Source organism: Nothoprocta perdicaria, unplaced genomic scaffold (genome assembly GCF_003342845.1).
Source record: "Nothoprocta perdicaria isolate Ctin4 unplaced genomic scaffold, notPer1 scaffold_53, whole genome shotgun sequence".
Taxonomy (NCBI): domain Eukaryota; kingdom Metazoa; phylum Chordata; class Aves; order Tinamiformes; family Tinamidae; genus Nothoprocta; species Nothoprocta perdicaria.
Genome location: NW_020455788.1, coordinates 605,153 through 628,601, shown reverse-complemented (window position 1 = coordinate 628,601; position 23,449 = coordinate 605,153). Strand labels below are relative to the sequence as shown.

General features: G+C 41.5%; 2 protein-coding genes across 2 annotated transcripts; one reads left to right on the top strand and one right to left on the bottom strand.

The window, feature by feature from the left end:
* Nucleotides 1-8,104: 8,104 nt before the first annotated feature.
* Nucleotides 8,105-20,831, top strand: SNW1 (SNW domain containing 1). The gene is made up of 14 exons (XM_026048305.1): nucleotides 8,105-8,142; nucleotides 9,020-9,173; nucleotides 9,853-10,014; nucleotides 13,838-13,933; nucleotides 14,025-14,131; nucleotides 14,748-14,852; nucleotides 14,943-15,012; nucleotides 15,617-15,682; nucleotides 16,926-17,042; nucleotides 17,230-17,371; nucleotides 17,795-17,891; nucleotides 18,888-19,005; nucleotides 19,943-20,106; nucleotides 20,184-20,831. The coding sequence occupies exons 1-14, from the start codon at nucleotides 8,129-8,131 to the stop codon at nucleotides 20,386-20,388; spliced, it is 1,617 nt and encodes a 538-aa protein (XP_025904090.1). The 5' UTR covers nucleotides 8,105-8,128; the 3' UTR covers nucleotides 20,389-20,831.
* Nucleotides 20,832-20,894: 63 nt separating this feature from the next.
* On the bottom strand, nucleotides 20,895-23,366 carry SLIRP (SRA stem-loop interacting RNA binding protein; the record flags this gene model as incomplete). The annotated part of the gene is made up of 3 exons (XM_026048301.1): nucleotides 20,895-20,995; nucleotides 22,013-22,120; nucleotides 23,283-23,366. Coding segments are annotated over 3 exons (252 nt in total), but the record flags the coding sequence as incomplete, so codon positions are not given.
* Nucleotides 23,367-23,449: the final 83 nt, after the last annotated feature.

Genomic DNA, 23,449 nt, shown 5'->3' with positions numbered 1-23,449 from the left:
CGGCCTTGCCCCGCGCGGCATGCTGGGACTTGTAGTGTGCGGCCCGGCGGCCTGCGCCGCGCCCGCCCCTGGGCGAGACCACGGGAGCGCCGCGCCCGCCCCTGGGCGAGACCACGGGAGCGCGGCCGGGGGGGGGAGCCCTGCCCGGGCTGCGCCCCTTCGGGCCGGGGCTGCGCTGGGCCCCGGGCAGGCTGGGCCCCGCACTGCGCCCCGCGCCCTCAGCCAGGAGAAAGGAAAACGGTGATAAATGGCACCATATTCGGGGATCAGTGCAAAACCAACCTCTCCACCGAGCCGCCTTCAAGTCAAGATGATAATAAAAGGCAAATGACCCAAACCAGAGGAGTTCTGCCTTGCTTGGGAGAGAGGGAAGGCAAAACGCTGCTGACCTCTCAAAAATAGTGTATTCCATGGAGCATATTCCTAGCTTGGTCATTACCTGTGTGAAACGTAGCATTTCTGATTCAACTTCCTTCCTTAATGTTGTTTTCCAGTCATCTTTCTGGTAAAGATAACCCAACATTCAATAATACCTGGGAAAACATGGTGGAAAATGAGTATTTAGGATGGAGTTTAAGACAGAGCTAGCACAATGAAACCTGGGACAAATACTTTTAAAGGATGCTAGAAATCAAAACAGAATGAGACCAAAGAAATCTTAATAACCTTTCAGGGTTATTGTTGCCAAGAGGATTCTGAAAACACTGATACAAAATTAGGAAGGCATCACTGCATTGACTCTGTTTCCATTCATATTTGCAAGAAAACAATTGCATCCAAAAATGTAGAGACAAGGGAAAAAAAGTGGGGAGATGGAGGAAGAATCTAGAAACACATAAAAGATTATGGAGCAGCTTCTAGAAGAAAGAGCAGCACCTGGGACAGTGCTCAAACAGACATCCTAAAGCCTGGCCTCTCCTTCATGATGAACTCTTCTCTTCTCTTCTCTTCTCTTCTCTTCTCTTCTCTTCTCTTCTCTTCTCTTCTCTTCTCTTCTCTTCTCTTCTCTTCTCTTCTCTTCTCTTCTCTTCTCTTCTCTTCTCTTCTCTTCTCTTCTCTTCTCTTCTCTTCTCTTCTCTTCTCTTCTCTTCTCTTCTCTTCTCTTCTCTTCTCTTCTCTTCTCTTCTTTCCAGTGCTGTAAAGGTGACCTGTTCACTCTCTCCCTGGGCAAATGACAATGCTATATGAAATATTTTCAAAAAAAAAAAAAAAAAAAGATAATTGGCAGTATTTGTTGGACACCCTCTTTGCTTTCTGTATTTCTGTCTTTCTCCTTTCATTTTCACTTCCTGACCCACTTTCCTGCTCCATCCCATTCAGCAGGCACTAACACGCACGCCTGAAGAATGTCAGCTTAGAGGTAAATGTTACCTTGAGAAGCAAAGCACCTGGCTGTTACAAAGGACAGAGTTACTGCCAGCACATTGAGGATACAGGGCCCAGAGGGCTGGCTGCTGCTGCAGGCCATATGGTGGCTACACTGACTGCACTTCCATAGGTTTCTTCTTCTCAGACAGATGGGAGCTTCCGAACTGACTGCGCTGCAGTGGAGCAGCTCAGCTTGGTCCTTGGACCATAATAAATTATATAGAGGAGACTCTTTTGGAAAGATTTGCAGTTTAGGAGGCAATGTTTTAAAGGGATGAACAAAAATGAGGAAAATGTGCTAAATGTGAAGCTAGAAAAAATGAGAGATGAACACAGGCTGAACATGAAGTAACCAGTCTGAAAAAATAAAATTAAATGAGCTTGGAATGCAGGAAAAAGATCTATCCCTAAATGTATTACAGCCTGTGCAAGTTTTGCTATAGATCTTTTTGCATGCAGGTTTATGACTTCCATGGATGAGGCTGGTATGGACTATATGACAATGGGAGATCCATTTGAAAGCACCACACTACCACACAGCTAAATCCCAAGCAGAGCCTGTAACCCCAGCCCTGTCACTGTTTCCTGACTGCGGTGCACTAAACTCCAAGTTTAGCGAGGCTGCTCAACTCCCACGTTCAGGATACGAATCCCCTGCCTTAACAGATCACAAGCCAGTAGCTTTCCCAGCAAAAGTGGCAAGTCGGCACCCGGGTTTTGCTGGCCTCTCCTGGAGGAGCTAGGCTAGATTGCGTCCCATGAACAGTGTCTCTTGCAGCTCTCAGTGAAACAGGCTGAAGCTGGGCCTGCTCTGCAGACAAAAAAAGAAAAGGCTTTTGTAGTGTAACAATGCCGTGTGCCAAGTGCACTGGGCAATTATGTAACCGATGCTGAGCCCTTCTATAATTAGAAGCGGCACCTCGTTAGAGTGATCAGAGCTCTTTTGTGTGAGCCTAGGCAGGGGCGCACAAGAAAGTGCTTGGCTCAAATGAAAGATGCTGGCTTGATTTCCCTTTCCCTTTCAACTGGTGAATAAATTAGATCTCAGATTACCCCAAATTGCTGTGACAAAGGAAAGCATTTCCTTTTGATGTTTAAGACATTTGCATTGCAGGTGTGAGTAAAACCAAATGCTGAAAGAAACCCCCACACTGCAGCTTTGCCATCCCCTGCATCCGAGTGGGAAGAATGGCCAGGCTGCCTGAACAGAGGACACCAGCTCTCCCTACAAGGAAACAATCCTCTATTTTAGATTCCTTCTGGTGGAAAACCTAGGAAAGATATCTCAAAAGTGTCCCTGGTAGCTGACATTCCTTGTCTATTCCTTGACTATGGAGATCAAACAAGTCTCTGAAAGCAGGTGATCTGGTGATTTTTCTGGACTCAGAGGTCTAGCTTAACAAAGAGACATGAAAAGATGAGGGAGAGTTTGCTACTAGTGCAGTGGGAAGAACAGCACGTTCCAACAGACCGTTCTTCACTTCTCTGATCTGTCCTATCATCAGATGGCAGTCACCATCACAAACGCCGAGGCAGATCCCTGCATCTCCAAGCAAGTGTAGCTCTAGGAAAGTCAGGGGAACTATGACAATTTAGGGAAGCTGAAGTTCTAGCCAGTGAAATCTGATACTATAAATTTGTATTTATGAAGTATTTTCTGATTATTTTCTGGTTAGTACAGAAGAACTACTACAAATACAAGTTTATCACAGTAGGTAGATGTGCAAATCAACATGGGAAGCAGGAAAACAAAATGACTTACCTAGAGCTAATTCCACAAGATAGCTTAACATGCCCCTACAGTTCTCTTGCTAAACCAAACTGAGCACATTTTTGGTCTAACCTTGAATGGAGACCAGCAGGCTTTGCTTTATATCAGACACTGGCAACCATCTGATTTTAGACTAGGACCTTCTTGCAGATCATATTGTACAAAGCCAGTATTTGGCTACGACATCTCTCTAAGGAAACATGTCCATTGCCCAAGGCCCCCAGTCCCTGTACGTCAGTAATGAACAACGTCTGAATGCAATGCCAGAAAGTTATGTGTTTCCTTTAAAGCTGTGCTTTACGTGCACTGTCAAATCAAAACTTCCTCTTTTCCTTATTTCCTGTGAGAACCAAGGTCTTTGCTCTATGTTGTAGCCCCTTCATTAGGTTTTCTAAAGCTGATGGGGACTGAAGGACACTCTCCTTCCTCTTGTAGGCTTGGGGAATTTAAAGTAGGCCACCATGTCCTACTTGAACAGAGGATGTGGATCAGCTGGGAGCAGAGTGTTTCTGAAATTAACTTTACAAAACACCGTGGAGCCTAGAAGATACTAGAAGTACACGAGATGGCTTCTGCCTTTCTGAGATATGTTACTCTTCCACAAAGCATGGCAAATAATACAGATTAAAACAGCCTCCCTTTCGGTCATATCAGATAATACAGACATCTTGAAGAATTTAAAGATTTTTGCAGCAGCTCTAATAGACCTTCTGATCTTTTTTTCCTTGATATAATTTTTCATTTCAATGCTGTCTGTAACCCCTAAGGAAATGTGAAGTGCATGGGTTGCTGATGTGGCTGAATCTTTCCATCTAGGTAAATCTCCTCCTTCTCACTGCTTAGCATCTTACTCGTGGCATAATTTATCCCTTGAGTTGAAGAATATCATTTATTTCAATCATTTTTATCTCACAATGTGCAGTGATGGTTAGGCATACAGATATCTTATATTAACAATAGCTTATTTCATTACTTTGTATTGCCATCTCCATTTGTAACAAGATATTTCATGAAACATTTAATTCTGCATTTGCAAATGTAAAAAGTGCTGAAGTAGAGGAAAAAAAAAGGTGCAGAGCATTTACCAGCCTAAATCTACCTCAAAAGACTCCTGGAAGGCACCTGAAATACATATTAAAATAAGTGTTTTCCAATTCACTAGTGGTATTTAAATCAAATTTTAAAAATAATCCTTCTGGTAGCCATGCCAATGATTAAAGATTATTGAATGAAGAGACCTTTGATAAAGATCATGAATGTAGAGACCTGTTGGCTTGCTGCCCAATAATGTTAAGTAGAAAGGAGCACAGTAAAAGCAAAAAGGAATGAATTCTTCTTTCTTAGATACTGGTTTATAGTTGGGGAAAACAGATCTAAGGATTTCAGAACCATTCCTTACATAAATGCTTTTTCTTAGAAGATCCTGGCCAAAGCTACCATCTTTGAACAGTTACCAGGCCTGTTTCATGAAAACTCCCAAACTAGGAAATATAAGAAATGCTCCTGAAATGTGAAGTTTCAACTGAATATATCTATATTGGCCCTGAGAGTTTAGGCTTGCCTAAAGCAGACCTTGTAGAGATGAAGGAGTCTCTAAAGACTTTATAGCTTTGACTATAAGATAGCACAAGATGCAAAAGTGAGCTCTTCCTGTGGTATTCCAAACATTAATCATTCTTATTGTTAAATATTTCTGCCTAATTTCTCATTCGAATTTCTCTGATTCCAAATTCCAGTTAATGGTTCTTGTTATCCTTTTCTCTATCAGATTATTTTCAGATCTTGTATTTTTATCTTGTAAAGGTATATATCATGATGATGAATTTTCTTCTCAATCTTTTTGTAACAAGCAAAGCATCCAGAAAGTTTTAATTTGCTTCTTCAGAAACATTTCTCTTCTTAATGTAATTACAATAAGCAGAGAAAGAAGTGCCATCTTCTCTTAATTTGGAAGTATAGCATTTACCTCTTAAAAGTTAACCAGAAACAAGCTGGTTTATTTTATTTCCCCTCTACTTCCTATTTATGCTAGAGTTAACATTACCTTTGTGGTTTTACAAGCCTCCTCAATTGTCAAAAATTTTAAAAATATGAACACCAAAATGATATAGAGGTACCCTAGAATTCATTATATTCACCTAGACACCCACTACTGTTATTCACTTCTTATACATTCATGGTGCACACTGGACTTCATGTTACTTCACTCAGTGTACTTTTAGGTTGAGTGGCTTCTCTCACTTGATCATGCTAAATCCTTTTCAGAAACTGTTTTCCAGGATAGCAGTCTGTACTTAACCCCTCATTTCTTACTTTCAGCTATAGAAGTTTGCATGATGCAATATTGATACACATTTTGTTTGAATGTATCTCATTTACCAAAAAATCTTTGGTAATTTTTTGGTTTTCTGGCTAACCCAGAAATTGAAGTGTTATCTCACTTCAAGGAAATAAAAAAAGTCCTGTTCTAAATATTCTAAAAGAAGTTTTATTAAAGAAGAAACATTCGGGTTTTAAGAATTTTCACATTAAAAAAAAAGAAAAAAAAAGAACAGTAAATTTGCACTAAGAGTAAGAACAGTACTAAGTAAAGAACAGTAAATTTCCACGGAATTTGAATTTGACCAACAAACATTGTTTTAAAGCAGAGTTTAAATGTTTCATTTTGAAAATGTTGAAAAAAATATGCTGAGCGTTTGAATCTTTACACATTTTTAATTCTAAACTTCTCAAGAATTTATTTTTGTTTATCCCAGTAACCATTTCTGACAAGTGAAATCTAAGCAGTTTCTAGGTTTGATATGCTGTACATTCTGCAGTACAGGGACAAGTAGTTCTCCACAACTGGATTAACAGTCTAAAATAAAGACTGAGATACATTTATAAATCCATATGGTTTTAACTATGCTTGTAGAGCCCCTTCATACCATATGGTCCACTCTACCAAGCATTAAGAGCCTTACATATTCATACATTCTAAATTAGCCAGCTCAAACTGCAAAATTAAACTGCAAAAAAAAAATCTGAAGAACTGGTGTTGCCTATAGCCAAATGGCTATAAGCGTCTGCAAACACAAACAGCTTATTGTTTGCAAAGAAGAATAAGAAAAATTACACAAACAAGCAGGGAGCATAAGGAAATCAATGGAGCACCTCTCAAGTGTTGGAACTGAACCAGATTACTCAGGTACAATTTTACCTTCTGAACAACAATTCTGTATAGTGGCTGTCAGATAAACTGGGCTGCAAAATACTTCACCAAGTTGTATATTTAGCATACAGTGTTAAATAATATATCACAGCACAGGAAGAAGGAAAAACAAAGATGTAAGATGTAAGAAAGAGAAAAGGCATTTTTTCAGTTGAGGATAGTATCACAGTCGGAGATAAAGATACTGCAAACTTCATATGGTGACAGAACGCTCTTTAATCAGGGGGCAATAGTGCCCTATGTGACAACAGCAATTCAGTTGCTAAATGACTGAAGGACATACGTATGGAAGATGACAGATCAGCTTTGCTTTGGACAACTATTGATAAAAAATATATGTCAAAATCTTCTATCTTCAGCTTTGCCTCATATGCTCAGGGCTGTTTTCCCCAAGAGAAGGGAAAATATTTGTCATGCACAGAGCTGATGATACAGCTCCCACCACTGCACTGCAAAGCCGAAGTCAGATTCCTACCAAAGTCAATGTGATTTGGGACATAGAACTACAGTGGGTCTGCCCTTATGTTCCTCCAAATCTCATCCACCCTAGAAATTCTAACAGATTAATTTAGCCTGCCCTGCAGGACTTTTGTCTCTCTTTCATCTTCCTGCCTCTTACCATATGAAATACTTTTATGCATTTATTTACAATAGGAATATTTATATCTTATATAGGAAGGTTTATATCTTATACGTTCTACCCTTTTCTTCTCTAGACGCCTTCTGCATCTCTTCTAAATGAACCTGGCCAACACAATGGGATTTCTCACTGTATTTAATTAGATGTTAACACACTATTAGCAGTTATTAATTAGCAACGATATTTCTTGTTTTATATGGGACTAAATACTGCCACTTAGCACTAGTAGCATCTTAACCATGTTAAAGCCCCAACCAACCCCCACTTATCAAAAGCCCTTGTATTTTTCCCCTTTGCACATTTTAACAATATCCTAAAAGTCAAAACACATGGAGGTATTTTGAAAACTTCATTAAATAAAAAACCAAAAACACTTGAAAATATGCCTATTGAATGTATACCCGACATTTAATACAAAAGCTTATATTTTAATTATTTATACAGCAGATTTCATCTCTCTCCCTCCTGTTTGTCTCATGTCCTACTCAGAGGTGCCCAAGGAGCAGATATCAGATTAAGAAATTTTATTGCCACATCATATTTTCTGCTTTTTACGACAACACCTTGTCCTTCAGCTAGATGAACCATTAAGTTACCAAACATGGTGGAAACCATTTTTACAGACATGATGTTTGAAAGGGGGCCTCTTATACTGGTATTTTACATCAGACTGAGGCTGGAGGTGGCAGTTCGTGCCCGACGTCACACACCTGGTGCCAGGCCCAAGGTGGCTGCGGCAGCTAGTGACCCACACGAAGCCCGGCAGCAGCCACAGGCCCGTTCTGCACAGATGGTGATGTCCTCCGCAATCCTGCGCCCGTGAGTTGTCCCTCGGGCGGCGCTGTGGCTGGGGAGGCCCGCTCGGCCGCGCCGCACGGCCATGTCCCCACAGCCTCGTGGCACCCAGAGCCATGGCGGCCTCTGGCCCCGCGCTGCCGCGGGACTACATCTCCCAGGAAGCACTGCGACACGCGCGCATGCGCGCCCACCCCTCGAACCACCCCGCCTCCCTTTGCATTGTCCGGAGACTACAGTTCCCAGCCGCCCGCGGTGCTGCACGGCGCATGCGCAAGCGCGCTCCCCGCCCTTCCTTCCCCCGCCGCAGCCCGGCTTCGGAGAAGACGACGAAGGCGGCAAGATGGCGCTCACCAGGTGCGTCCGGCTCCTCGGCTTGCGCGGGTTTGGGGCTGCTCTCCCCGCCCGCCGCGCCTCCCTGCCCGCTCTGAGGGCTCCAGGCTACGCAGGGGGCCGCGGGCTCCTGGGGCGCCAGGCCCGCCGGGCCGCGCTGGCTCGGGCGCCGCCGCTGCGTGCGAACGGCGAGGCCAGGCCGGGCCCGGGGAGCCGCTCGTTGGGCAGGGCGGGCACCGCCGGCTGCGCCCGGGGCTCCTCCCTGGCCGCCTCAGCGGGGAGAAGCAGCCCCCGGCCCAAGGCAGTGGTCGGAGCCGTGCGGCTTTCGTGGGGCTGCAGGCGTGTAAAAAACCCCTTAGAGGGGCTGAAAAGTCAGAAGTCAGGAGTTTGGGACCCGAGTTCTTTCCTTTGGCCCGCAAGGGTCCGGTGCCCGTGGGGAAGGTGGTTCATAGATCTCTTCCTGCATGTTTGCTGTGGGAGATGAGAAAGGGAAGTGGTGGAAACTGAAGGTAGATTTGTCTTTTACCTTTCTGATGGAGGTAGAGTGTTTTGTGACACTCCTGTTCCATCACGGACACACTCCTGTTCCATCACGGACACACTCCTGTTCCATCACGGACACACTCCTATTCCAACAGGATGTGAATGTGGATGAATTTAACATCAGGTTTTGTAGACATCTTCTACACAACCAGCAGAGCATAAGTTACTTTTGCCCCCTTTAAACTTAGCAGTTTCTGTACTCTGCTTCATGAGCACAGTGCTCAAATGTTGTAAATCTGTATTCATCAGTGGTGGAGAATTACAAATCTAATTGTAGATGTTAGGAGTTGAGTTTTGTTGAGTGAAATTCTCAAAGTTAACTGCCTGTTTTTATTTGGTGATATCCATGGATCTTCAGTTTTCTGCCAGCTCCAACCCAACTGTCTCAGGACCAACTAGAGCTAGAAGAAAGAGCAAGAGTCCAAAGATCAAGACAAGCTGCTCTAGTGTCATCACGAAGAGAACCTCCCCCATATGGTTACCGGAAAGGATGGATACCACGGATGCTGGAGGTAAGCATTTAAGTTCACACTGTAGCATGTGTCTCTCAAGGAGAAAAAAAAAAAGTGTGGTTTTGGTGCAGAAATCAATTCTGAGCTTCTTAAATGTGGCACAAAGAATTGTGTGAAGCCTTCTTATGTAGTGAACTTCTGTGAAAGGTGATGGATGTGTTCTCAGGTTGGGGTTTGTTGCTGTAATTCATGATGTTATTTAGAAAGTTTTATGATAAGCAATATGTTGTATGGTGTATTTTGTTTAGAAATTGTTATGCTGTAAAGTAGGAATATGAAAATATTTCGTATTGCAAAGGTGTTCCAGAAAAGATATCTGTACTTTACCCTCATCGTTATCTGTTAAATATCTGGTCAGGATTCTAGCTGGAATAAGTAAGCAGATATATGTAAGAGAATATTCTGTGCTTATGGGTAGCCAAGGGTAGCTGGTAGCGTGGAGGGAGAAATTTAATAATCTTGGATAGTAACTAACTGTGATTCTGGCCAGTTTGGCATAACATTAACTGCAAGAGCTGAAATCCATTGCTCTTACAACAACTTTATTTTACTTGGTTAGTTAGCTAGAACTAATTAATTCTTTTGTTCCATTTAAAAGTGTGTGTGGAGGGGGAATAGGCAAATCATTACAATTTTCCTTTTTTTCTTGCTGTCATTCACGACATCTTCCTTTGTGTAGGATTTTGGAGATGGAGGCGCTTTCCCAGAAATTCATGTGGCCCAATATCCATTGGATATGGGCAAAAAGAAGAAAATGTCCAATGCTCTGGCAGTTCAAGTGGATGCAGAAGGGAAAATTAAATACGATGCAATAGCTCGGCAAGGCCAATCAAAGGATAAGGTAATATTCTTTCAAATGTGTAGACCGGGCATGTATACAGGGGATATTGTATATATACACATTGGGTGTATATGTACTCACTGATTTGGCATTAGACTACTGGATTACCTCCTTGAGGTGTAGTCCTGTTTTCTTAGAAGCCTTAAGAGCTGAAAAATTGATATCAGAGTGGTAGGAGTACTTGGACTTAGAGAATATAACAAACTAGGACTTAATTGCTGTGCCTGTGTGATCTGTTCTATTTTGGAACTAAAAGGTGATGAAAGTCCCTGTGTAAAACTTTCTTGCCTTCTTTAGCCTTCTGAGGAGAGCAGGCTTGGTCACAGAGCACATTATTTTGGCATGGCAGAGTCAGGGTGGCTGACAAAAATGCAAATTTAAATTCCAGGATAATACACCTTCTACCTTATTAATATAATATTTTATGTTTCTGTCTGTTTTCAGTATTGGATGGGGAAGAGGTTCTCTCTTTTTTTTTTGTTTGTTTATTGCAGCCAGAAGTATTGCCAGTGTTTATACTTGAAAACTTTTGTATTAAGCTTAGTTCAAAACTTCATTGGAATTTAATGGGAGCAAGTTTCAATTTCATGTACACAGTAGCCTTTTTAAAGAGGAGAAGATGACACTTTAGTCTTAGGGAGCCCTAAGAACCACTAAGGAGAATCTGAAAAGAGATTTAAATACAAAGGTCATCAGTGGAGCTAATTACTTTCAATATATCAATTCAGTTTCTCCTGCTTTACTGTAGAATGCCTTAAAAGCTTATGGATACATAATATGCTTCCTACTTTAGTTCAATGCAGGGTGGAGGGAAAACTTGCTAAAAAGATAAAGAAGAGGTGAACTTTGTCTCTCAAGCCCAAAAATGGGAGAGTATCTGGAGAATTTTTCTTGTTTGTTTTAACAGATAGGATTTTTTTTATAAACTGATCCTACAGTTCATGATTGTATAAAAAGTTAATGCCAGGATGATTTTAGATTTTACTAATAGTTGATTGTCAGGCAAGTGTTACATCTTGTATGTCCTCATGGATATGCAAGGATCTTACTTTTTTCAGGATGCTGTAATAACTTTAATTGATCAGACTCCAAGCTGTCATGGGGATAGAAAGAGAAACAAGAGTAGTGGCTGAAATTTTGAGGGATTGTCACTAAATTTTGATCAATATTTTAGGTAGCATCTTGAATTACTCGCCAAGAGAAAGATGCTAAAATACTAATTACACTTAACAGAGTTTTGAGATTATACTTGATATTAAGTGGAAAATTGATCTTCTAAAGTTGTATAGTAGCTCAGAAATTTTTCTGCCTTACCAGGATCATAGTTAAGAAAATGATTCAAAGAACAGGTTTTTGCAACACTCTCTGGAGTCCCAAGAAAAACTTGGAAGAAGAACTTGTAAAATATTTTTTTTTATGGAAGGTGATAATGAGGTTAAAGTTGTTAACATCTATTTTATTTGGTTCATGAAGATCTGTATCAGTGTTCATGAAGATCTTTATTGGTGTTCATGAACTTTTCCACATGACATCCTGTGAAGAAGCAATATTTTCTGACCATACCTATAAGTATGGAAGAGATAATGTGTCAAACACTGTGTTTGGAGCTGGCAGAAAGTCCGCTACATGTGATATGGCTAGTAAAGATGAATCTGGACACATGGCCTTGTGGATCCAGAGATGAATTTCCAGGTAGCTCCGGGGGAAAGGCTTCCATCACTGGCTGCATGGCTAGCTGTACTGCTGTGGATTTTCCCAGTACCATGTCTCTTCGTGTGGCTAATGGCTAAAATAGTACTTGGAGCATCAATAATAGAGTTTTGTTGGGGTAGACTGGTGCTCAGTCTTCTTATTAGGGAAATAAGGAGTTTTTTTTTTATTATACCTTTACAGGGACAGAAAAGGGAGGGAACTTGAGAAATGATGCTATTAGACTTAAGTTTTTTGTGGCAAGGATGAGAGCAATTTTCTGTGCAAGATTCATCTTGCTGGTCCGGTGCTGTGGCTTAGGTTCTAATGGAGGAAAAGGAACCACGGATATAATGTAGTTTTCTCTCAAGATTGTGAACTAAATTGAAATAATTGCAAGCGAGAATTGTCAGTGCGTCAGACTAAGAGAACCTGACTAGAACTAAAATAATTGGAAGTATTCATTACTCATAAGCTATTTAACTTCTTGGTGCAGATTTGTTTGAGAGCTTGTTGGCAGTTCTTTCTGGGTTATGTTTGCCAGGCTTCGAACTGGATAGTGGTCCTGTACTTCAGATGGTGAAACAGTTCTGTTTTCTATGAAAACAGACAATTAAAAAGAAAGGCTTTTATTCTGTAATGCTTAGCAGTAGCTTCTTGATTTATGTGTGGTGTTGATAAGCACTGAATGTTCAGAATAAAATCCAATGATGAGAGTGATTGAAGTGTTAAAAAATAAAGCATTTTTTTGTGAAGACAAAATCCTATCAAGCTTCTTGTGGAATTCAGTGTGATTGATGACTAAATCCTCATGCAGTTGATTAGTTAAGAATATTCTCTTTCTGAGCATTTTCTAAATGCTGCCTGTGAAGGTTGCCTCTGTCAGAGCAGGAATCGTCTGGTTGTGCCAAAACAGAGGATTTGGTTTGTGGCTAGACTTCAAATACTGTTTTTCAGTAGCAATCAAAATGAAATACCTGAAATACAGGGTGATTGTTTCCTTTTTAATTTCATGGATGAAAAAAGGTAGTGAATAAATGTCATGATAAAATATAAAACAGTCTTAGGCTCTTTATCTTAGTTTAATAAAATGAGAATTACTGTTAAAATGAGATAAAGATCTAGCGAAGTAACAGTGCATCTGACATTGTCTTTATTGCGTCAAAAAGGACTCTAATTAGATTGTGCAAGTATATTGAGTTTTTGCTGATGATGTGAGTTTTAGTGTTTTCAGACTAATTTCATCGGTGTTTTTGATCCGTGCTGCTGATACTTCCCATTTGTGTGCAATTTTTGGGGGGAGAAGGGTTAATTACTTGATGTGTTTCATTTATATCCCATATGTCTCAGAGAGGATAGAATATACCATAGTTTTGAAAGAATCTTAAAACCCTTCTTCCACCACTTTGTGTGTGTGTGTGTGTTTGGTTTGGTTTGGTTTTTCTTTCTGGGGTAATCTGAGCTCTTTTCTCATGCTCATAAGTGTTTCATGCCACAAGCTTCTTAACACTTAAGAGTTAATTACCCCAGAGGAACACTATTCCTGAGGCATTTTTATTTCAACTTTTGAAACTCTGGACTGTTACTGATACCAAAGGATTAGAAATGCTAGGAGTGGAGGGTTGAAAGCAGTGAAAGGCTCTTTGAATGTTGAATTAGTATTCAGGCTACCTTGAGGTAGGTTTCGTAGTTGGACGTGCACTTCACTTCAAATAATAAATAAGCACCTATCTAGTACTGTTCTTTGCCTACACTTAACAGTGGGCTTTAAGGCTGGGGAAAACTAGCTGCTAAGTAATCCTTGAGAACTGAAGTATAAATTTAAATTTTCAGTGTCTCATGGGAAGACCAAGAAAGGAAGGGTGTAGGAATAGGAAGCAGGAAATGGTTGTGTAGAATCCCAGCTCTACTTTAACACTTAGATTGCTTCTTTACTTTGATTATTCCATTTCTAAAATAGTCCAGACTATTTTCCTATTCTGTGAAAGTCAATAAAAATGTATAATTGCACTGCAGAGTTGTACATAAGTGCTAATTAGTACCTAAAGTATAATCTAAGCCTGAAATATTTCCTGAGGAATGCTTTTCTATTTATTCCTACTCTTCAGCACTAATAAAATATAATGTACTTCAGATTATTTACAGCAAATACACGGATCTTGTGCCGAAAGAGGTCATGAATTTGGATGATCCTGAACTGCAAAGACCTGATGAGGAAGCAATTAGAGAGGTATTGTATGCATTGATGTGACTAGTTATTTGAGGTACACTGTGTGTCCTGCATATCTGATGCGATGCACACTCTGATATTTTTGTCTTAGATCACAGAGAAGACGAGAGCAGCCTTGGAAAAATCAGTGTCTCAGAAAGTGGCAGCAGCCATGCCAGTTCGGGCAGCTGATAAGTTGGCTCCTGCACAGTACATCCGGTAAGGAGTGTGGGGTGCGTATAGGAAATCCAATAAAACAGAGACATGCCTTGATTCCCTGAGGACAAGGCTCTTCCTCCTGAATTCTGTTCTTCTGCAAGTAGTGTGAAAACAGGTTGCATATTTTTAATTCATCTTTTATAAGTTCATCTATAAATTCATCTATTAATGATAAAAAGATGAATTCTGAAATCATTCTATAATGATTAATTCATCAATTAATTCATTAATTCGGTCTTAATTCATTTATTCATCTATTAATGACAACCTAGTTTGAAGTGTGTTGAATTGTATCTTAACATATCAAGAGTTGTGAAGCTTTAAGGAATTGTTGTTCAGCAACAAATTACAGGTTTGTCAGGGAGCACTGTGAGTCTTGCTGTCCTGGAGAAAGCTCCTTCACTGGCAGTTTGTCCTACAAACTAAGCATGCAGCAGGGTTTTTCCCTTAAATAAAAATGTTAGTTCAGTGTCCTCTGTGTAGCCACCAGCTCCTGGCTTCTACAGTGGAAGACTCTGAAATGAGTGTGAATAATGGAATAGCGAACTGAGTGAGAACTGGGGCAGGAGTGCCTGGCTGTGTGCAGAGAACTGAATGTTTTGACGGTTTTATTCAGGTACACGCCATCTCAGCAAGGTGTGGCTTTCAACTCTGGAGCAAAACAGAGAGTTATTCGGATGGTAGAAATGCAGAAAGACCCCATGGAGCCTCCAAGATTCAAGTAACTATTAAGAACTTCTTCATGCCAAATAGAAGATCCCAAAGTGCATTTCCAGACAGTGCTGATCATGTTTGTTTTTCAATTGTTCAGAATTAATAAGAAAATTCCTCGAGGACCGCCTTCTCCTCCAGCTCCAGTAATGCACTCCCCCAGTAGAAAGGTATGAAACACAGTAGTTGTTCTCAGGTTTGACTTCTGGGTGAGTTTCCAAACCCCACTTTGATCTATTTTATTTCCACACATCCTCTTGATGTGACATTAAGTGATGGGACTCATTGAAGGGTAAGTACAATTCTCATACATTTGAGGCAGATCTGCTATTCCAGACATGTCCATATTTTGGGAGAGCTGGCTGAGGCTCTAGTTTTGATTCCTTCATGTCATGTAGACAACACTAGAGAATTTGTGTTTTAAAGTTTTTTTTCTCTATGGGAGATGAGTGTAGTGGTTCATCAGTTTCCACAACCTGAACAGTTGTTAAATATTCAATCGGTAACAAGCTTGCTGTATGTTGTATTCTGGGATGATAACTTCAGAAGGGGGTGGCAAAACACTTATAAGTTTCCCTTCTGTTAACAAAGGTACAGTACTCAAATGTACATCTCGCTGCTTCAAAGGAGGGTTGGGGCTTTGGTAGCTGTGTCTTGAAGTTCATACTCCCACTTGTTTCAGTAGTTTCACAGCTGCATGTGGTAAAGCTAGATGTGGGGTTTTTTTTTTTTTTTTTGGTATAAATCTAAAGATGAGTTTCTTTCCTCTCTCAGATGACCGTGAAAGAGCAGCAAGAGTGGAAAATTCCCCCATGTATTTCCAACTGGAAAAATGCAAAGGTAATTAAATTTTCATAAATTCACTCTCTTAAAATTGCTCCCTGCTGGGACACTCCTCTGAATGATCTACAGCCTGAATAACACTGTTTTAAAACTCTGGAGTTCAGTAAACAGGCTGCTTCTAGCATGGGTAATACACACTTGTACAGCTTGTTTATTCTCTTGCCTACATTTTAGGGTTGCCAAATGGACAGGAGTATTTTGTTGAGAGAGAATATATTACTTCATGGCAGAAATGATGGGAAGGAAATAGCATTAGATAAAATCCCCATAATAGTGAAGTATGTGGAGTCCAAAACCAAATCCACTAGTATTCACAAAATAAAGCCATCTAAACTGAAAGAGTGAAAAGTAATTTTTAAAGAAGCAAGCAAAAGAAAAAAAAAAAGATACTCCAGTCTAAATTTCCAGAAAGTTCTGAAAGTTTTTCTTTTGGAATGCTTGCACTAATTAATTTTCACTACCAGCTAGCTTAGCTGTTTATTTTTTGGAAGCTTATGTTCTACCTCTTTGTTATTTTCTGTAGGTAAAATTTTTCTCATTTTAATGTTAAGAGAGGAAAGAGAGGAGAGAGAATTTATAGTATGTTGCAGTGCCTGCTCTAATCATTCTGAAACTTAGCAAGCTCTTGCTTTGAGGCAGCCTCTCCAAGTGGAGGAAGGAGAAGCTGCATGTTAGGATATTATTTTTTTCTGCCCCCAACACAGCTGCATAACTGGGACTGACACTAATTAGTAGATCAAATTTTAGGTTACAGATGCTAAAACCAAAGCAAACATTTTGTAGAGCTCTCTGCAAAGAGTCTTATGTTTTCTATAAATACTTTTTGCTTTCAGAAGCTAAATTGTAAATTTGGTCTCGCATTTGCTGACAGCTTTGCTCCTTATTTTCTCATTTTGGTTCATCTAACCTTTCAATAGGTACAAAACCAATTTCAGGAATTTAAATTATGAGCACAAACAGTGAAATTGCTTAGAGACTAGGAAGGCTGTTGCCTGTATTTTTTCATCCAAAGCAGAGAGTGAGCTTATTGATTAAAAACTATCATTTTATTAAGATGTTATTTGAAGGGAAAACATAACCTTAATAAGGGAAAATATGAAATTAAACTAGTATTGCCAATAGAAATTCAGAAAACATAAAACATGTCTACAGAGACATATTAATGATGGGCCAAGTTTTGTGGATTTTTTGTTTCAATACATATTGCTTGTTCCTGTGATTAACTCTGTTTCAATTCCAGGGTTACACCATTCCGTTAGACAAGCGCCTGGCTGCAGACGGCAGAGGACTGCAGACAGTTCACATCAACGAGAACTTTGCCAAGCTGGCTGAAGCTCTCTATATTGCTGACAGAAAGGTCAGTTGGTGGTTTGTGCCTCCTTCTTTGTATGTTCATTTCCTTGGGAAAATCAACTGTGAATAGGCTGTAGTTCTTAGTTTGTCATGTTGTTGTGCTGACGCAACGTCTTATGCCCAAGATTTTTGAATCAGTGATTCAGCCCAGGTTAATCTGTTGGAGTTGATGGCTTCTGTTTTGGCTGCAGGCTCGGGAGGCTGTGGAGATGCGTGCCCAGGTGGAAAGGAAGATGGCTCAGAAGGAAAAGGAGAAACACGAAGAGAAGCTCAGAGAAATGGCCCAGAAAGCCAGGGAGAGGAGAGCAGGGATCAAAACCCATGTAGAAAAAGGTACATTTTTTTCTATATATACTTCTCTAAAATATAGATTGGGGGAATTTATACTGAGAACTTAAAAAAGCTAAATATCAAATGTTGTTTTTAAATATGATGTGAGATTTGATGGTATTTTCTGGTTTTACTTCCTAGATGAACAAATACTCTTTAAGTTCTTGAAAGCCAAGAAGCATACTTTTGGAAACATCTACTTCAGCTGTCTTGTCAAAGACAATTAATTGTTTGTAGTGTTAGAAGGACATGGTTTTCTTCATGATTTATGTTCTCTTCAGTTTGCATAAAATGTAATAATTTAAATAGTGGTAAGGATCATTTCTGTAAATGAATGCTGAATTGAATCACTCTGTGAGTGGCTGTGGCATACTCCATTCAGATTTCAAATATTTATGTGTAATTAGCCATCTTATATTTGTACAGAGGATGGAGAAGCTAGAGAGAGAGATGAAATCAGACATGACCGGCGCAAAGAGAGGCAGCATGAAAGGAATCTGTCCAGGGCAGCCCCTGAAAAAAGGTGAGTCACAAGAGGGAACTGTTTTATTCCGGTACTCTCCCTGGCTTCCCCATTAAGTAGAATTGCATGGAGTTTTTTTTCCTTTTGCTTGATGCAAGTGCCTGAATTACATGTTGTGCAGATACTCACTTGTATGATGTAACTTTATGGAGGTTTTGTGCAAAAAATATTGTGGGGTTGTGATTATGAGACTTCAAGAGTAAATAAAAGGTATTTGACTCTTCAGTTGCTAAGAGAGGGCATGAAGCTGGCATATTAGGGTTTAACTGTGTAATCTCCATCTCTTTCTCTCTTTTTCTTTATGTATATATATGTTTTTTGAAGATTTTTGCTTTGAGTATCTTCAGCCAAAAAGAAATGTAGGGTTCTCCAGATGTAAGGAGGAGTGTGCTTTCTTTCTCTTCTTTATTTATTTTTAATCAGATCTGCAATATATTCTGATTTAGTTAACATGCTGACTGTGAAGGTTGAAACGTGGGTCCTGTGCCTTCAGAGAGACTGGGATATCATTAGTGGCTGTTTATTCAACGTATTCATTTAAATTGAGCATAGATCTACAAGTGTGTATGCAAGCCTTTAAGGGCTGGCTGAAGTGTAAAGTGAATCTTGTTTGGTTAAATCAGTGAGATTTCTGAGCACAAATGGTTTCTGGAGGCTTAAAATGTCTAATATCTTAAAATTAGATTGCTGAGCCTCCCTAGAATGTAATTATATTGGTTCTTACCAAAAATAAATATGACATTTTAGGCCAAGTCAGCTTGATGTAAACTGCAGATAGTGGAAAGCAAATTTAAATGTCATGCCCAGCTGAACATAACTTTCCCAAATGTTTTCCTTGCCAGGAGACAGATTTTAAACGTTACATAGTAAGGAAGGGCAAAAGTCAAACTCTAGCTCCCAAGGGAGATTGTTAGTAACTAATACAGCATGAGGTTGCACTTGAGCATGTAACCCAATGTGGTTTGTCTGAGTTAATAAAATTTAATTTTTAATCAGGTCAAAGTTGCAGAGAAATGAGAACAGAGATATCAGTGAAGTTATTGCCCTCGGGATACCCAACCCCAGGCCATCCAATGAAGTCCAATATGACCAGAGGCTCTTCAACCAGAGCAAGGTAAAGATATCTTTTCACAGCTGTGTGGCTTTCTAGGAGGCCGTGCCAACAGCTCGTGTGTGCTTTGGGTTTGTGGCTGGAGGACTGGAAGGGCTCCGTTCTCATGGGTGGTGTGGATGAGCTCTGGAAGGAGATTCAGCGTAAGTGCTGCTCCTCTCCTTCATGGCCTAGCTATTTTGCAGAGAAAGCATCATTTGTAAATGTAACAACATTAAAGATTTGGGATGGGGAGGTGGGCGGGGAGGAAAAAAGCTGTTTTGCCTTCTCTTTGGAGTGACTCCATCTTCTGCATAAACATTCTGAATAAGTGAAATCTGCTGTGAGAGTGAAGCAAGTAAATACTTGTCATTACATTAACTGTTTGTATCATTTAAGATGGCTTTTTAACAGTAACATTTATTTTTGTTTATTTCATATTATTCAGAGTTAGAAAGAATAGTTTAGACTTTAAAACATCCCTGAAAACTCCTGCAGTTTATTAATATTCCTAGTGCATCCAATGATGGACTTGGAGGTGGAGAGGAGAGCTGATATCTCCAAGAGAAAAGCAGGCCTCCCTCCTGCTTCCACAGGTTGCACAAGCCTCGGTGGGATTGGGATCAGTTGTCCTAAACCATGTTTTCTCAAAATTCTAACAAATAGGTATTTTCCTGCCATTTTCACTTGCTGTTGTACACAGCTGTACTTGCAAGGCAGGCTCAAGTAGAGGTTACTGTGCAAGGCCTATGGCCTGTAATCCTCCCTGGTGCTGTATGGAAGTGTCCCAGGCTGAGGCTTCGAATGATTGGATTGAGCCCACCCCCCAAGCTATGCAGATATCCTAATTAAGTGCTTGGTTGAATCTGGATCACACTGCAAGTGTTATCTTTAGGTAAATTAACTGAAGTTTTGCAGACTGATTTGTATTATACTGCTGTTCATTTTTTCTCCTTCACAGGGTATGGACAGTGGCTTTGCTGGAGGAGAGGATGAAATTTATAATGTTTATGACCAGCCTTGGAGAAGCGGCAAGGATCTGGCCCAGAACATCTACAGACCAAGCAAAAATGTGGATAAGGACATGTATGGTGATGATTTAGAGACACGAATCAAGACCAACAGGTAAGAAAATTTTTAAAGAATACTCTCCCCTAGCACCCTGCGTGCCAAGCAGCTGACTATTGTGTCTTCTCCTTCAGATTTGTTCCCGAAAAAGAGTTTTCTAACTCGGACCGTAACGCCAGAGGGAGGGGGAGAGATGGACCAGTTCAGTTTGAGGAGGATCCCTTCGGTCTGGACAAGTTTCTGGAAGAAGCTAAACAACACGGTGGTTCCAAACGGCCCTCGGATAGCAGCCGCCCTAAGGAACACGAGCACGAGGGCAAAAAGAGGAGGAAGGAGTAAGTGCCTCCTCTCCTTGAGGAGCAAGGAAACGGACTGCGCCCTTGGACTTCATGCAAAAGGCATTTTTACTATTACAGTTTTGTGTAGGGAGTGGGCAGCGTAAAATTCACAACTCTGCTGTGTGGAGACAAACATACACCCTAGATCCATGTGTGACACCTACCCATGGAAGGTGGAGGAAGGGAGAGCACTGAAGCTTTTCACAGGGGAACTGTTTGTTTGCAAGTGCTCTCACTTTGCTACTTCCCTGTAGTCCAGCATCCCAGGGTAAGAATGGAAGTCCTTCCTACAGCTTTAGGCAGTGTAGATAGCTACAGCTTTTCCTGCATCTGTTAAACTCCCCTGCTGTACATAATGACCCTGTCTTATGTAATAGGGATGCTAGCGAGAGCTTATGATTTTGGTATTTCTTCCATCTGACCATAGTTTATCTGAACCAGGAGGGGAAACAGCTGGATTTAAATCAAATACTCATTCGTAGTTTCTCAGTGATCTTTATTTTAGTTTCTTCACATGTAGTGAAATAAAGCTGCCTTCCACTGCTCGTTCACTTCGACTCTTGCTTTGTCTGAACACGTCTTCTACCTTGCTGCTGTCTGAGGTAGAGCTGAAAGAGAGGGGAGTTCATCACATTAGTTAGGCAGGAAGATTCCATAAAACAGTGTTAGAGGAGGTAGGTAGATCTACAGCCTCTTCACTTTCATAAGCTATACCCATAAATGCCAAGATCCTGACAGGAACAGTGGGTGAGATCTGCAGAGCAAGGGCTGGTTCTTAACAGCAAGTTCCACAGCAAGATGGATCTTGACAGCTTCTTGGAATTTCAAGTGGAAGTAGGAGAAGGTAACTATAGAAGGCAAGCCTAGAATAAAAGGGGAGGAGTACTAATGCATTTTGCTTCTCCTTGCCTGAAAAGAGAGATTTGCTCTAGGAGGGCTAACTGCTGCCTGCCTTGTGTCTTTTATTTCACTGTATGGAAGCCTTGTAGTTCTTCCCTCTCTGCCAAAGAACCCTGTCCACACGACACACTGCTTGATAGGTGTAGGAGATCAAAGTTTTTGCAATGCCATATGCCATCTTTTCATATGTATACTAATGCACTGAGACTTTTCACACAGCATCCTATTTTTCTTTACCGGTACTCACAGTATTACAGACTTCTAAGTACAAAAGCTATACTAAGAATAACTTGTAAAACTAGCCCGAGCCCCTGGAGCAGACAGTTGCCTTCTGCTTGAGCTTTTAAGTGATAGCTCTGTCATCAGCTCCCTTTTCACTACAAGCCAAAAGCTGAGTTGAAATTTCATGTCTTCCTTTTTTTGACTTCCACTACGTAGAGCATGTTGGAATCTGCCTGCAGAACGTGTCTGAGAAACAGCACCAAGCTGCACAGAAGTTCCTGACGTGTTTTGCCACATTCATGCTTTCAGCTTGTAAGGGTACAGGGTCTGGCACAGCTCTGGCACAGAGCCTAGGGCGTCAAAGTGGGAGTGGGGCCTACAACTGGGTTACTTATTTTAAAAGACTATTCAAAGCACCCTAAGTGGCAGAGTGACTAACCTCACCTGAAACTAGTAGGACAGTTAGTATTTCCAGGGGAAGGCAGAATTAATGCGTCTGTTACCTTGGCACCCTCAAGTATGTGGGAGTCCTTCTGGAACACATTCTGTACATCTTCTGGAGATGAGAATTTAATCCAGCCGTAGCGTTTGTGAAAGCCTGTGTCTCTGTCCTAATTACCAATAAAAAAATAGTTTAGTTCCTGTACAATAGATTCACACAGGCTGTTATAACTTTATACAGCTATTCAAGGCAAGGATTTAGAAGTTAACAGGATTTTTTTCCCCCGGGAGTCTATTCAATTATTTTCAAGATTATTATTGATGGCAGGAGGTGGCCTGGCCGAGGCTGTTTTGCACCCATGTCTCTCAATCCGAGTTTAACAATCACAGAAAGTCAATACCTTCAGGTACATTTGAAGTCTGGAGAAACACGTGGCTGGCTGTCTCAAACTGCAGGCGTTACCTACTATTAAGCCAGTCACAACAGAACGGATGTTTAAATAGCTGCCTGATTTGAAAATAGGCCTGCCCAAGTGTTTGAAAAGGATTCCGTGAATAAATCAGCTGTTTAAAATACTAAGACCGTAGGCTGCAATTCTAGGTGACAAGCAGAAACTGTAGTGGGGGGAAAAAAAAAATCTTAGAAATAATTTGCCAGACAAAGAGGCAGCTGGGAGAAGGATCAAGAACCAGGTCCTTAGAGCAGCTGTGGTCCCACGCGGGCCCGTGAGGCCACGGGAGCCCTCGCTGCCCTCCGGGCACCGTGAGGAGCCTTTCCACAGGCTCTGAAGCCCGGCGGTGCCCTGGGGACAGCGCAGTCACCGCTCACGGGCCGCAGTCACAGATTTGCAACAGAAACAGTTCTGCCAGCTTTAATGCCCCCAAGGGAGTTGTGAAATCGTTAGAACACCAAACCGCAGGTCTCTGTGGCAGTCGCACGGCCGCGCAGGCAGGCTGGCGGCAGCGGGAGGGCTGCCTTTCGGGCACACGAGACTCGCGGCCGCAGACAAGAACCTACTCGGTGCCTCCTGCCCCTCTCGGCGCGTCCCAAAGCGCGGGAGGTTTCTGCGCGAGGCTGGTCACCCGCGTGGGATGTGAATCCATAAATACACGGCACTATAGGGCAAGCAGCTCTCTACCAGGCCAGCGAGGTGGGACCTAAATGGTTTTATCTTTTGCCACCAGGAAGGTCACACCAAAACGGGAATCTCCAAACACCTCGAGGTCAGTGATTCGGAAGCGGCAGTGCCAAGCGAATCCGAGAGCGCGGGCTGTGTATCTCCCCCCACCCCTGCAGGGTTTCAGGCACAGCCCCGCGGGGCCGGTACTCACGAAGGGCAGCTGGCAGCGCTGCACGGCGCCGAACTGGGCGAAGTAGTCGCGCAGCTCCCCTGCGGGCACAGACACGCGCTCCCGTCACGCGGGCCGCGCCGGGCCCGGGCGCCGGGAGCTCGCGGGGAGGGACAGGGGAGGACGGGAAAGGGAAAGGGAGGCCGCGG

Excerpts from the sequence above, each read along its gene's own strand:
- SNW1 (XM_026048305.1), top strand. Across the intron at positions 17,043-17,229 it reads TCTATATTGCTGACAGAAAG|GCTCGGGAGGCTGTGGAGAT; the intron begins GTCAGTTGGTGG and ends TTTTGGCTGCAG. Across the intron at positions 20,107-20,183 it reads ACACGAATCAAGACCAACAG|ATTTGTTCCCGAAAAAGAGT; the intron begins GTAAGAAAATTT and ends CTTCTCCTTCAG.